Here is a 16133-nt window from a genome sequence, read left to right as displayed (position 1 = left end):
AAATTAAATTTAAATATCTTAAATTAATCTTGTTTCCAATCAGATATGCTTTCCTCACCTCAAGTCAGAATATATACACAGAAAATTAAATATCCTTTTTATCTATTTCACATTAAATTTAATTATCTTGAATTAAGCTTATTAATTCAACCTTTCGAATTCATGGAACCGCACGTGAAAGAAATTCCAATTCATTACCGCATGATATTTTCGCTTTAGAAGTTAGGGACGAAGAAATCTGGCGCCTGTAGGCGTAGTTCCCACGTCGCTTATTGATGCGCGAATAATCCCGCCCAGGGAACCTGATGAACTGGATATGGTTTCACGCTTTATAGCCTCCTACCCACCCACCCCCCAACCACTACTTACCCCTGGTGAGGGGGAGGGGGGCTAATAATGATCTGTAGTGGAGGATTACAGACGGTGTATGAATACCACTCTCTCTCTCTCTCTCTCTCTCTCTCTCTCTCTCTCTCTCTCTCTCTCTCTCTCTCTCTCTCTCTTTATACATACATATACACAAACACATAGGGACGTCTGGTTCTTATTTAGATAGCCTCTCTCTCTCTCTCTCTCTCTCTCTCTCTCTCTCTCTCTCTCTCTCTCTCTCCACATACATACATACATACAAACTCATAGGGACGTTTGGTTCTTATTGAAATACTCTCTCTCTCTCTCTCTCTCTCTCTCTCTCTCTCTCTCTCTCTCTCTCTCTCTCTCTCTCTCTCGCACACACACACACACACCTTGGGACGTTTGGTTCTAAATGTCTCTCTCTCTCTCTCTCTCTCTCTCTCTCTCTCTCTCTCTCTCTCTCTCTCTCTCTCTCTCTCTCTCTCCATACATACATACACACACAAACATAGAAATGCCTGGTTCTTATTTGAATACTCTCTCTCTCTCTCTCTCTCTCTCTCTCTCTCTCTCTCTCTCTCTCTCTCTCTCTCTCTCTCTCTCTCTCCATACATACACACACACACAAACATAGAAATGCCTGGTTCTTATTTGAATACTCTCTCTCTCTCTCTCTCTCTCTCTCTCTCTCTCTCTCTCTCTCTCTCTCTCTCTCTCTCTCATACATACATACACACACAAACATAGAAATGCCTGGTTCTTATTTGAATACTCTCTCTCTCTCTCTCTCTCTCTCTCTCTCTCTCTCTCTCTCTCTCTCTCTCTCTCTCTCTCTCTCTCTCTCTCCATACATACATACACACACAAACATAGAAATGCCTGGTTCTTATTTGAATACTCTCTCTCTCTCTCTCTCTCTCTCTCTCTCTCTCTCTCTCTCTCTCTCTCTCTCTCTCTCTCTCTCCATACATACATACACACACAAACATAGAAATGCCTGGTTCTTATTTGAATACTCTCTCTCTCTCTCTCTCTCTCTCTCTCTCTCTCTCTCTCTCTCTCTCTCTCTCTCTCTCTCTCTCTCTCCATACATACAATACCAACCGCGTATGATGTCAAGGTGTCTGTAATGACATATTTTGACGATACATTTTACACTTTTATTTTGTAATATGAATGTTATGTTTTTCTTTCTTTAGCTTTCTATCATGATTATTATTGTTATTACTATTAATGTTTAATATTTTGCAAAATGTATGAATATGTTAGGATAAACGATAAAATGAGTAATCAAAGGTAAATGTCTTTTTAGGTTTAGTTAGTTATTTTTGCTATTTTTTCCCCATTTTAAAAGCAATCTCATAGATTTTTGTACCTTTTTGTAGATGTTACTCGACATTGTTATGTTCCTTATATATATATATATATATATATATATATATATATATATATATATATATATATGTGTGTGTGTGTGTGTGTGTGTGTGTGTGTGTATATATATATATATATATATATATATATATATATATATATATATATATATATATATATATATATATATATATATATATATATATATATATATATATATATATATGAACAGCTTTTTCCCTAATTCATTGTATTTTCTCGAAGAATCTTCATCGAGATTCTTCGTAGTTATAAAAGAAAAAATTCTGAAACATACTTCAATAGTATTTGGATTTCTATTATTACAGACACCAAGTTCGCTTTTTTTTCTTTTTTTTCAACTTTTTACAATGTTTTTACCCATCACGTATATCTACTTTCGATACTTTCCATTTTGTTTTTCTTTGCACATTTCACCTCCATTTCCCGTAATTCAAGTTTGTTGTTCCCTCTGAATCATTTTTGATTGCAGCCGTGCTGCAAAACACAAAAAGTTTTGGATGGTCGTGATACGAAATATGCATTTATTTTATACATTACACACATACATACACACACACACACACACACATATATATATATATATATATATATATATATATATATATATATATATGTGTGTGTGTGTGTGTGTGTGTGTGTGTGTGTGTGTGTGTGTATTACAATATATTTGTTTTTCTCTGCATATTAGAATTCAGTGATATATATTGGTTTTACTTTACTGTCGAGAATTTATGCTGTTATTTATTCTCAATTGTGTAACTCTCCATGTTTACCGTTGATTATTATAACAATTTGTTAGTGAGGAATAGACATTTTGGTTAATCTTCGTTCCTCAGATTTAAATGTAAAGTTTTCTTGAAAGAATTTGAATTTTCCTGATGATTTCAATTGAAGAAAAGTATTTATAAAGTGTCTCTTTCAAGAACTGTATTTATATACGTAAATGACTCTCTCTCTCTCTCTCAAGTCATTGAGGTTAAAACTTCAAAGTAGTTAGGATATTTCTCGTAAGTTTCATACATATAAATCTTTCCTATTATTGCTTAGCTTTATTTTAAATCATTTTTTTTTTCATATTTGCAATGATATTTTATAGAATATGATTGTAACTTGTTCGTTTTCTGACATTTTTCATTTTCTCCCAACAGATGGCGACACCCGAGGCCAACTTGAGCGGCGTCCGGGGCTCTGGTGATGCCCCGCCCCCTCGCCACCTGCACAACTTCAACACCTTCCAGTTCGTGTCACAGCTGGTATCTGCAACGCCTCCATACTTGTTCAACATGTCCACTCCTTTCCCTGGGAATTTCTTCAGCGACCTTCTCCGTCGGATGGCACCCAGAGCTGGCACGCCTGGTCTGCCTCCAGATCAAACACTCCAACAGCAAATTCGCGCCGCGCTTTTGGCCAAGAGTGCACCCCCACCGCCTCCATCTCTTCCTCCGACGGTCATGCCCCCTCCGCTTGACTTGGCAGCTGCTACACATCGCCCAGGGGCACCTCAGCTACATCACGAGAAAGGTGTGAAGCGTTCTCTCTTCTCGGATGTGTCTGCCCTGAGCTCAAGCGAGGACGAAGGAGGTGCCAAAAGGCCTCGTCTGGAAGCAGAGGGTCGGGAGAGCGAGCAGCACCCTCCGGAGGCTCTTCCAGCTCCCTTTCTTATGCAGGCCCCCTTTCTACACTCATCAGTGCCACCCCCACATGACGTACTAAATCCATGGAGCTCAAGGGCATCACTCCTCCGCCCACAAGTACCTCTGGCCGCCCACGTCCCGCCCACACCCCTGGATCCATACCGATTACTCCTCGACTTACGCCTAGCCGGCCAGCTTCGCACCATGGCAGCCACCCAGGCTCTCCACAATAAAGAAAGCTCCATAGGGGGAGGCGGCTTGGGTCTCCACCCACCCATCACTTCCTCCCACTCATCCATTCCCACTTCTAAGTCTGTCACATCACGAAACTCACCCACACTCTTAGACTCCCGACCCCCTCGCGAAGAGCTGCCACCGGTGTCAGCCCCACCTTCAATGGGCGTCCTCCAGGGCGGCGACGACCGGGTATCAGCATTTCACCCACCTTCACGCCCACACCCTGACACGGCTGACACCAGCGACGAGGAAAACGGCGACCGACGAAGCTGTAGTCGGAGCAGCAGCGGGAGTGCCAGCAGCGCCCGCGAAGGCTTGGGACCCCAGTACATCTTCAAGCATCTCACTCAAATCTACCGCACGATCGACGGACACAAGGTAGAAGGCGGTGAGAGTGGGGACGACATTCGCCACGACCATTCGAGGAAGGAACACCGCCCTGCCTCTCCTGAGTCTGCCCACACCGCTCCCCGAGCAGAAGGACGCGGCGAAGGGCAGGCCATCCATCAGGATGCTCGACCAGAATTGGTTAGAGAGGAAGTGCGACCCAAAGAAGGTTGATAGCGGTCATTCCTTTGGCCTTGGGGGTGATGGCACTGTTAGGTAGGGGTGGACATGGGAGGGACACAGCTCTACTTCACCTCTCCCCCTCCCCCTCCCCCCACACCAACGAAACATTGCCTCACCACCCCCGGGTGGCTGTCGCGACTTCTACATTATTGTTGCCAAAAACAAAACTGGAGTCAAACGCTCGCCTTTTAAGAAAAAAAAATCAGCCTCACTTACTCACGTTCAATGTGATACTATGATTTGTGATAATTTGCGCTTGTGCCATTCCCACTTTTGTTTCTCTTCTTGGATTTGATTTCTTGCCGCAGTGACGCCTTAGAGCCGTGTCACGGAAGAGATTAATTAAGACATTAATACCCTTTCAGAAGAGGATAAAACTTCTCGCTAGTCACTCAGTGTTCAATGTATAGCTCACTTTTAGAGTAGGAACTTTACGTATGTTTTTAACGATTCCCTGATCATTATTTAGAGGCCAAAGGTAAATGCATTAGTTGTATAGAGTGAATATCTTTGAATATATGGATTCTATCTCCTTCCATAGGTTAGACATTTGCACACTTGTCACCTGCCAAACACAAAAATCAGAGATATCTAATCAACAGTGTCGGGATTTTTCATATCCAGATTACTGATATACGACCATGAGACACACCATACCATACTTCGCTACATGGCCGTGCTGGTCTTGCTTCGCGCTTATTTAAATCCCATCGTTATCAAAGACTTCAATTCATTCATATTTCACTTGTTCGGTATAGTATTTTAGTGGAACATATTTCACTGCATTTATCATTTATCAGGATACCCGGTATATTTTCTATGGCAATGTATATGACGTGCTTTTATAGACTTCAAAGTCTTTATTTATTAAATAGTCTTAAGTTTGTGTATGATTGAAGCTTCGTTTGCCCGCTTTAAACCAGAAAATACGTTTTAGTTAGCTAGGTAAACTCATAAACAAATATTAGGTCGAGTACTATAAACACATTAGGATTGTGAATCTCATTTTCTAAAATATTTCTCTATATAATGAAAATTTCTTGCGCAACGTTTCCTGCAACTGTGCCGTTTCTTGCAACGTTTCCTGTAACTGTACTGTTTCTTGCAACGTTTCCTGTAACGTTTCCTGCAACTGAACTGTTTCTTGCAACGTTTCCTGTAGCTGTACCGTTTCTTGCAACGTTTCCTGTAACTGTACCGTTTCTTGCAACGTTTCCTGCAACTGTACTGTTTCTTGCAACGTTTCCTGTAACTGTACCGTTTCTTGCAACGTTTCCTGCAACTGTACCGTTTCTTGCAACGTTTTCTTAACTGTACGGTTTCTTGCAACGTTTCCTGCAACTGTACAGTTTCTTGCAACGTTTCCTGGAACTATACCGTTTCTTGCAACGTTTCCTGCAACTGTACCGTTTCTTGCAACGTTTTCTTAACTGTACGGTTTCTTGCAACGTTTCCTGCAACTGTACAGTTTCTTGCAACGTTTCCTGTAACGTCTCCTGCAACTGTACAGTTTCTTGCAACGTTTCCTGCAACTGTGCCGTTTCTTGCAACGTTTCCTGTAACTGTACCGTTTCTTGCAACGTTTCCTGTAACGTCTCCTGCAACTGTGCCGTTTCTTGCAACGTTTCCTGTAACTGTACCGTTTCTTGCAACGTTTCCTGTAACGTCTCCTGCAACTGTACAGTTTCTTGCAACGTTTCCTGGAACTGTGCCGTTTCTTGCAACGTTTCCTGTAACGTTTCCCTCATATTCACGTAGCAGAGCTACATGGTAAATGCAATAATTTTCATTTTTATTTCACTCTTAATGCCTTTACAAAGTTTATTCAATCCCACTCGATCGCAAATAACTACCAGCGAAAAGAGAAAAAGTGGTTTGTTTGTTTTTTGTTTTGTTTTTATAAACTTTTTGTTTTTGTTTATATAGATTCATGTTCTTACTGAGAGACAATCAACGGCTTGCATTCACTTGCTCTCACAGGCTTCCAACGATTCTTATATAAAAAAAGAATAAAAAAAAAGAAAATTTAGTTCTTCAGTAATTCCTGGTAGAAGAAGAATCACTTGGGGACCTCCTTATAATGTCACAGAAATGGTTCCTCGGAATAATTATTAACCCAAGACAGATGAAAGTAGAGTTTCTATCTACGTGTACTACAGTAAATTAATTAATTGAAAATTAATGTTTTTTTTTTAGGATAATTAATCTATAAATGAGTTTAGGTACCGGTGGTTCTTCTTTCATGTCTGTACATAGTCTTTTAACCTTCTTCGTGTCTGTCTGTTATGAGGCAGCAGTGTATAGATTCGGCTGAAGCCATTTGGGGAAGACTGTGGATGAATTTCTTAAAGGACAGGAAATAGAAACAGATCTCAACGAAACCAATTAATGGACAATTTTACGGAAATTTTTTATTATTATTGGATTTCGTATATTTTGATATTTCGTTCACTGGTTTGCTGGTATCGCTTTTTTGTAGATATTCTTAAAGTATTTTTTGTAAGATTTTTTTTCCTTGAGTTAAAACATGTTATTTTATCCTCAAAGAAATTGATTTTACTAACAGATGCACTGAATAGGACCTTCAAATTACTTTGTTTTAAATGTCAAGCAAACTAACCAATGAAATCATCCACCGTCCTCCCTCCGATATGTCCTTGGCCTTTATACTGCTGTTGTATGTGTGTATTGTACAACTTCTCCAATCAGTATTAGAAAAGATATTTGTTGACAATAAGATTGCGCGTAGATTTTCAACCGAACAGTTCAGAAGGTATATCGGTAGCTATCACCCTCCTCATGAACGTGGTGTGCAAAGCGAAAGGAGTGCGTTGCAACGTACCCTCTTCACTTACGCTTTTGGTAGCCATCCATTACCTGCACTGTTCCTCAAGAGCGGCGAACGTACTTAAATAATAAGGAATTACCATATTCAATTACTGTGACAAACGAATCCACTTAGCGAGACCCCCCATAGAATCCAGAGGTTTCGAGTTTCGCTTGAATGTTTTGGGGTAATCTAACGTCGAGATGTCACGTCTCCTCAAAGAGTTATTTAGTGAGTTGCCCACACGGCATATCTTTAGGATGACATTCGATTCTTGATATCCTTTTTAATCCAAGTGTTTATCGTGCATCCCGTATCGAAGCATTGGAGCATTTACGTGACCCATTTTCTTTCAGAGTTTGTGAAACGATTGTCGGTGCTTCTTGCCATTGTGGATATAGAATAAGCGCAATACATTGTACGAGTAGCCAACGCGTATGATTTTAAGCGGATGGCTGCTGACGGATGCACGATAATCTATGTAAGAGCACCATTGTTTATCCATTGCAAGACATCATTAAAGTTAATCATTGATTCGTTTCTTAGCGAGTCCTTTTTGTGTGTAAAGGCTACTTTGCTGACTAGATGAGAAAAAAAAATATGTATTGTATGAGATCTTCAAATTGGCAAAGATAATGTTAGCAATGCATAATAGTCATTCTGATTCTACTTGTAAGTTATCGTACCTGTGTCTCCAGTATGTTTATTGTTGTGTTGTTTCTCATGTAAATAACAGAAGTGGAATTTGATACGTGTTTCAATTTTATCCTTTTGAATATAATTTTATTAAAAAAAAAAAAAAGAGAGTATTTCTTTGAGGTTCAGGAAAGAATGTTAAATCTTTAGTTATACATCAAATTTTATTGGATTACTGTTGGTATAGAACTGATATGGAAGGTTTATAAAGTGTTTTGATAATTGAGAAATGGATTTTCTTGGGCTAGCAAGACTATATGTCCTTCTTCATAGAAAGGCCTCACTTTGCCTCAACATGAGAAACATTTATGTTATACTACAGAAGCACTTCCATATTTCTGGAGTATTAAGTTTGCTAAGATAGCCCTTCAGCAAAGCTCTCTCTCTCTCTCTCTCTCTCTCTCTCTCTCTCTCTCTCTCTCTCTCTCTCTCTCTCTCTCTCTCAAGCCTATTAACTTACTCTAAACATCACCTTACCATTTTTTTTTTTTTTTTTTTTTTTTTTGCCTCAACATAAAAATTTATCCACTGCTTCGTGAATCGTATAAAATTATGTAACATTTTTGGCAATGATGAGATGGATAATAGTCTTAGTAAACTTTTTGTCTATTATCCTGCCGGTGTTGCCTTCTTAGGATAATTTTTAAGTCAATATAGATGCTGGTTAATAGATTTACTTCTCTTTTTTATAAAGCGAAATCTAAATGCACCGGAAATGTGCATTTTTCTAGCCCAGACAAGATGGAGAAGGTAAGGAAGAAGGGTTTAATTCAAACACATATGAAATGATAAACCTGTCTTTTGAAAGAAGGTTATAGAAATTAGTACAGAAATTTGGATTTTTAATAATATTTATTAGGTGACTCCCAGAGTGCCTTCCATCTCCTGTGGGAACAGGCAATGAGCACCATGTGAAATTAGAAATCTTTAGAAGTATCATCATCTTAAATCCTTTGATATAGAAATTAGTTTCTCCTAAGTACCACACATGGTATGATAAGATGCGGAAGGTGATATAGCTTAGTAAAGATTGTATTATCTCTTAACACTCAGAGATATATTACTTTTCAAGTGTGAGACACGTCTCCAATTATGAAACGAAGATTTTTTAAAGTTGTTGAAAACCAGGATGGGTATTTGCCTAAAATATTTGAAAATCCCATATTAAATATTCCTCGATAACAGCCATGTCAAAAATAAATTAAAAAAAAAAAGAGTGTATATGGTCATGAACATCTAACAAATGGGTTTTTTTTATATAGGTTATTTTTCTTGACTTTGCGACAGTTTTTGCTCGCATACATGTTTGCTTTGCATTTCATGGTGGAAAATCATTATTTTGCACTGTATTTCATGGCCAAATGCTATGATTTTGCTCAGCATTTCATGGTCGAGTGTCATGATTTTGCTCTGCATTTCATGGTCGAATGCATTGATTTTGCTCTAAATTTCATGGTCGAATGCCATGATTCTGCTCTGCATTCCATGGTCGAATGCAATGATTTTGCTCTGCATTCCATGGTCGAATGCCATGACTTTGTTCTGCATTCCATGGTCGAATGCAATGATTTTGCCCTGCATTTCATGGTCGAATGCAATGATTTTGCTCTGCATTCCATGGTCGAATGCAATGATTTTGCTCTGCATTCCATGGTCGAATGCCATGACTTTGTTCTGCATTCCATGGTTGAATGCAATGATTTTGCCCTGCATTTCATGGTCGAATGCAATGATTTTGCTCTGCATTCTATGGTCGAATGCCATGACTTTGTTCTGCATTCCATGGTCGAATGCAATGATTTTGCCCTGCATTTCACGTTTGAATGCCATGATTTTGCTCTGCATTCCATGGTCGAATGCCATGATTTTTCTCTGCATATCATGGTCGAATGCAATGATTTTGCCCTGCATTTCATGGTCGAATGCAATGATTTTGCTCTGCATTCTATGCTCGAATGCCATGACTTTGTTCTGCATTCCATGGTCGAATGCAATGATTTTGCCCTGCATTTCACGTTTGAATGCCATGATTTTGCTCTGCATTCCATGGTCGAATGCCATGATTTTTCTCTGCATATCATGGTCGAATGCAATGATTTTGCCCTGCATTTCATGGTCGAATGCAATGATTTTGCTCTGCATTCTATGCTCGAATGCCATGACTTTGTTCTGCATTCCATGGTCGAATGCAATGATTTTGCCCTGCATTTCACGTTTGAATGCCATGATTTTGCTCTGCATTCCATGGTCGAATGCCATGATTTTTCTCTGCATATCATGGTCGAATGCAATGATTTTGCTCTGCATTTCACGGTCGAATGCATGAGTGAGATGACTAATTACCATCTGCAGTAAACAAAATTCCCTCGGAGTTATCTTCAATTCAAGCAGCCGATTTTAAATTTGCTAACGGAATTTAACTTTATGAAAACTTGTGTTATTAGAAGTTGTTGTAACAGATTCAGGATTATTAATCATGAATGCTTACAAAATGTGTAGGATTAAATGAATGGTTTAGAGGAACCTTTCTTCCTTAGATTAGATCATTCTTGGATTGTTATTGTAGTCGTATTTACTCGTAAAGTCAATTAATGTGTGAGAAAACAGACGTAATGGAATTAAACAATAACGGATACAGGGTGGGAGTGACAGCAGGGCACATGTCTTCCCCCCCCCCACGGCAAATAATGATGATATAAAAAATATTGAAGATTTGGATGATAAATGAGATATATAGAAATGGGAAAAATAAAAATCTCTAATAGAAATGTTTGAAATTTTGAGAAAACAATTAAATGATAGAAATAATAATAAAATTTTATTATTATTATTATTATTATTATTATTATTATTATTATTAAGCATAATCATGAAAATAATGATGGATCACTTATTTCCTGATAAAAACAGTTGCTATCCATTTCATAATTTCTACTTAAATACGGGACAATATGCCGAAGAAAATATATTGTACTATGACATGTGGATGAGATCATGGTGAGGGGTAGATGGAGAGGGTTTGGGCATGCACTTCGCACTCCCCAAGAGAGATTTGTTCACCGAACTTAAAACTAGGCTCCACAAGGGATTAAAAGAGTTGGAAGACCCAGACCTACATGGCTGAGGACCATGAAGCGTGAAGTAGGAGATGATGAATGGAGAAGTATTGAATTAAAAGCTCAAGATAGAGATGACTGGTGAAATCTAACCGAGGCCCTTTTATTATTATTATTATTATTATTATTATTATTATTATTATTATTATTATTAGTTACGCTACAACCCTAGTTGGAAAAGCAAGATGCTGTAAGCCCAAGGACTTCAACAGGGAAAAATAGCCCAGTGAGGCAAGGAAATAGGGAAATAAATAAACGATATAAGAAGTAAGGAACAATTAAAATAGAATATCTTAAAGACATTAACAATATTAAAACAGATACTTCATATATAAACTATAAAAAGACAGCCTGTTCAACATAAAAACATTTGCTGCAAGTTTGAACTTTTGAAGTTCTACTGATTCAACTTTGCATCAATAGGCGTAGGACGAGGTGATGATGATGATGATGATACGACAGATTAAGTCGTTATAATAAATTTACGATAATAACCTATATGCCCTTGAAAAAAAATGGAGTACCTACTGCAAGTACAGCCATTAAAAGAGACTATTTGTATTGCACGTATGTCTGAAGTCATACCATTTAAGTAAACACTTGGATGGTAAGATGTCCAATGAAAATTGATTGATGGGAAGGGTAAACAATTATTAAATTCGTTTACGAGTTTAAGACTTTCTACTCTACATTAAAAGGAAAGTTGAAAATGAGATAGTTAAGAATGAATACGTAACAAAATCTAACCATTCGTTAGAATTCCTCCTGAAATGAAGCTGTGTTTCGAGTAATTTGTCACAGAAAGAAGATATATGTGAAAACTTCATTTAGGTTATGTAGATATACAACAATAATTTCCAAATAGGAAAATGTCATGACACTTAATATGTATATATGGCAATCCAAAACACATTTAAAACCTTCAAAAAAACAAGACCAATATTTTCTTGTAAGGCTAAATAGCTTGTAATCATCAATTATTGAGTAACACTTTTAAATTAACATTGAAGTGAAGAGATTAATAAAGATTATTAAATATCACAAACTGATATCATGTAGGCTAAGGGTGAAAGAGTTCTTGAAGCCTATATGAACAAAGTCACGGTGAAGTAATATTTTTAAATAAATGAAAAGATTAATCTAATTCCTAAAAGTCTGAAGGAATAAATCTATAATAATCCTCTGATCCTCAGAGAAAAGAACCAGGTGAGTTTTTGCACCGAAATAAATTGGTCCCTTCCGTTAGCATCCCATTTAGGCAATCCATATTGAATTTTGTGTTGTAGTAATTTGGATCCCCATCAAAATTGAACAGACAATGTAAGTTGCGGTTAGTTTGATTCTACTTAATTAAAACTCTTGGAATTAATGTCTTTGTGCAATGACACGTGGAGTTCATATGCGGCTTTCAGGAATACAGGAATCATGTCCTTTAAAACCAAAAAAAGACTCCTGTATCCAAACAGCGGCCCTTAAACAACAATGGCTGTAGATGCGTCACCCGTGTAGTACCTCCTAATGCCAATAATATACCCAGCTGTGATGTATTCATCTTGAAAAAATGTCATGCTTTTGCAAGAACCTCACAAGGCTAAGACTGATGAGAGAAGTGTGAGCATTCATCTTGAAGAGTGTCTTGTTTTTGCAAGAACCTCACAAGCCTAAGACTGATGAGAGAAGTGTGAGCATTCATCTTGAAGAATGTCGTGTTTTTGCAAGAACCTCTCAAGGCTAAGACTGATGAGAGAAGTTTGAGCATTCATCTTGAAGAATGTCGTGTTTTTGCAAGAACCTCACAAGGCTAAGACTGATGAGAGAAGTGTGAGCAGCGTGAAGGTTAATACTCTCTTGATTTTGCCTTCCTGTGGAATGTAGATATCATGTCTGAGATGATGACAACAGATTTTCTGCTACATGACAGGTGTGTCTGGTGGAATCTCACAAATATGGCGGATCAAATACCGAATTTTTAATACATCTTGTACCCCTTTTTGTATTTCTTTACCTAACTGAGGTTTCTTTTCTCAATTTTGGAATTTCCTCCCCATATTATTATTATTATTATTATTATTATTATTATTATTACTATTATTATTACTTGCTAAGCTACAACCCTAGTTGGAAAAGCCGGATGCTATAAGGCCAGAGGCTCTAACAGGAAAAATAGCCCTGGGAGGAAAGGAAAAAAGGAAAATAAAATATTTCAAGAAGAGTAACATTAAAATAAATATCTCTTATATAAACTATATAAACTTTAACAAAACAAGAGGATGAGAAATAAGATAGAAGAGTGTGCTCAAGTGTACCCTCAAGCAAGAGAACTCTAACCCAAGACGTTGGAAGACCATGGCACAGAGGTTATGGCACTACCCAAGACTAGAGAACAATGGTTTGATTATACTGTAGAGTGGAAGTACTTCCTTGTGACCAACATGTTCACCCAACTGCTGTCCATTATCGATAAACAGTTGTTCCCTCTGATAGTGAATGATGAATCCCAAAGATCAGTGTGTAGTGGTGGGGGAAATCATGAGATTTCCTCTGCAGCAATGATAGCCTGACGTATCATAGAAGTCTATTTCAATGTTGCATGTCTTACGAGTAGCTTTTTTTACCTAATCTTCTCCTTGAGGTTTCCATCTAGGGAATTCAGTTAGATATCTTTAAGGGAAGGAAACTCCTTCATATTTTGTAAGACTTGAAAGCATTGACTAAATGATTCTTAGATCATTGGTCTTTTACACAATTACTGTAATTAGGATAATAGATTTTACAGTGTATTGAGTGTGTACTCAACTTACCATTATTTACACACAAAGACATAAGCACAAATATGCATCACCATAATGATCACTCACAATGCAGGTCAAGCGGTCAAGACCGCTTTAACGCTAGGGTTATGTAGAGGGCCAGAGGTACGTAACACAGCTCCTTGGCTATCTCTAGGATGCGACGTTTCTGCCAAAGACGACATGTTTTCAGAGGTTGAAGGACGTCCCGGTTCATCATTTCTCATCCCACTGCAAATCTGCTTTTAGCTTGAAGGAAGAATATAATTAGGACCCTGTTGAATATTCAACATGGGCCAATAGAGGGTGATGCTTACAACTTCAGCTATTATGAGCCTGTCGTAGCTCTCTCTATGAACGATCTGGGTTCTGTCAACTAGTTCCTTTCAAGGAGGGTTTCCGTCGTGGATATCGATGTAATGGGTTGCTGTGGCCTGATTAGTAACGTCTCTGCCTACTGTTTCCCAGTCGGGGGTTCGAGTCCCGCTCAGACTCGTTAGTGCCATTAGTGTCTGCAACCTTACCATTCTTGTGAGCTAAGGTTGGGGGGGTTTGGGGGGAGCCTAAAGGTCTATCTGCTGAGTCATCAGCAGCCACTGCCTGGCCCTCCCTGGTCCTAGCTTGGGTGGAGAGGAGGCTTGGGCGCTGATCATATAATATATGGTCAGCCTCTAGGGCATTGTCCTGATTGCTAGGGCAATGTCGCTGTCCCTTGCCTCTGCCATTCATGAGCGACCTTTAAACCTTTAAATGGTGTATTAACCCCTGATTTCTGTGGGCCAGCATATGTCATCGGAGTGTTGTGGTAGTGTGGCCGATGTACAGTAGTCTTTTCTGTGAGATTTACACATCTCCGGGCATGAAAACTTATAGACTACGATTGAATACGCTTCCTTTGGTCCTTCGACGGTAGTATTGTTCCTCATTACAAGAGCCGGCATTAGATTGGACTTGCTATATATCCCAGGTTGTGCTCTTTGGTAAGGAACTATCGGGGTAACACCTCGATTGATGATGAATCCTCGTCAGATGTGGCTTTTGTCTTTAAGCGAAGGTAGTGGTAGATGTTAATGGCTACGTCAAAAGAACATTCACACACAACACATCTTGGAAAGACTTAGATGCCGAACTAAACCGAATTCGACAGTTACTGACAAATAAAGGATATCCAAACACCAGGATAGAGAAGGCTGTAGAAATAAATTCAACGAAACTCAACTGCCAACAACAACGATAACTAGTGATCAAAGGGATTAACCGGTGATGAGGTGTGGGACAGAGGTAGATGTAGAAAGCTGACCAGAAACATCGACCCCACATAGAAGTGGGAAAAGGTGTAGACAAAGAAGAAGAAGAAGAAGAAGTGGTAGCTGATAATGGTTTGCTTTCATTAGTTATCGTTGTTGTTGTCAGTTGAGTTTTGTTGAATTTATTTTTATAGCCTTTTTATCCTGGTGTTTGGATATTCTTTATTTTAAACAGTTGTCGAATTCGGTTTAGTTTGGCGTCTAAGTCTTTCCAAGATGTGTTATGTGTGAATGTTCTTTTGAAGTAACCACTTACTACTGACCGAAGCATTCACCTCTTGGATGTAAGCATCTTCTTACGTGGGTTGCTTTCGTATATAATATTGTTGCCTTAAACTTTGGAAGCTCCAATCCTCTCTCACAGTGGACAATTATTTCGACAAATAGATGGTGTAGACCTTCAGAGAACACAAAAAGCCAAAAATCTATGGACCCTATGTCGATGATATATTCATCGCGAAGAATGATAATGAAGAGACAGAAGAATTAGATTATATTTCATGATCATATGATGATAAAAGACTTTGGTATTTTATTTTTTTACCAATAACTATGACTAAAGACCATCACAACTGAGGAGGAAATTTAGTGATTAAAGGAAAAGGAAAAAATCTAAACCTGACCACTACTGAATACAGTTCAAGCCATCACTTTATCTCTACTGTATGTAACTCCCTCTATCATCATCATCACCATCTCCTTCTACGCCTATTGACGCAAAGGGCCTCTGTCAGATTTCGCCAGTCGTCTCTATCTTGAGCTTTTAATTCAATACTTCTCCATTCATCATCTCCTACTTTGCGCTTCATAGTCCACAACCATGTAGGCCTGGGTCTTCCAACTCTTCTAGTCCCTTGTGGAGCCCAGCTGAGCGTTTAGCCCGGCCACATCTAATTGCAAGGCCATTTTTTTTTTAAATATCAGTTTTAAAAGATAAACAAACATCTTACGGAGCACTTAATTACATTCCGTAAGATAATTCCGTTGTTAAGTAGGTCTTTGATAACCGATATATTTTCGAACTATCACCTATGAAATACCTTGCCATTCTGCGAGTGATCATCAAGGAATTTTCTATCGTGAAGATGAAACTACGACTAATGATTATTGATTGATGTTTTGTTAGTTCACGCGTCGGTGGAGGGAAATTTTAGATATTGAAGAGATCTATGAAAAACTTGATTACA

At 38.4% G+C, this 16133-nt stretch overlaps 2 protein-coding genes and 1 pseudogene across 3 annotated transcripts in view; 1 reads left to right on the top strand and 2 right to left on the bottom strand.

The window, feature by feature from the left end:
* LOC137615150 (ras-associated and pleckstrin homology domains-containing protein 1-like) overlaps positions 1–7776 on the top strand; it is a 127827-nt gene extending 120051 nt beyond the window's left edge. For both annotated transcript variants that reach the window (XM_068344782.1, XM_068344783.1), the window contains exon 2: positions 2919–7776. In XM_068344782.1, coding sequence (XP_068200883.1) covers positions 2919–4202 — 1284 coding nt within the window. In that variant the 3' untranslated portion in view covers positions 4203–7776. The remainder of the gene's footprint in view (positions 1–2918) is intronic.
* Positions 7777–9177: 1401 nt separating this feature from the next.
* LOC137615522 (uncharacterized) lies at positions 9178–10080 on the bottom strand. Its single transcript, XM_068345434.1, has one exon. It carries the CDS (start codon positions 10078–10080, stop codon positions 9178–9180), a length of 903 nt encoding a protein of 300 aa, XP_068201535.1.
* A 1801-nt stretch (positions 10081–11881) lies between these two features.
* On the bottom strand, positions 11882–15994 carry LOC137615520 (uncharacterized; annotated as a pseudogene).
* Between the last annotated feature and the right edge of the window lie 139 nt (positions 15995–16133).

The sequence above is a fragment of the Palaemon carinicauda genome, chromosome 21 (assembly GCF_036898095.1).
Source record: "Palaemon carinicauda isolate YSFRI2023 chromosome 21, ASM3689809v2, whole genome shotgun sequence".
Lineage (NCBI taxonomy): Eukaryota > Metazoa > Arthropoda > Malacostraca > Decapoda > Palaemonidae > Palaemon > Palaemon carinicauda.
This window is presented reverse-complemented; position numbering and strand designations above follow the sequence as displayed.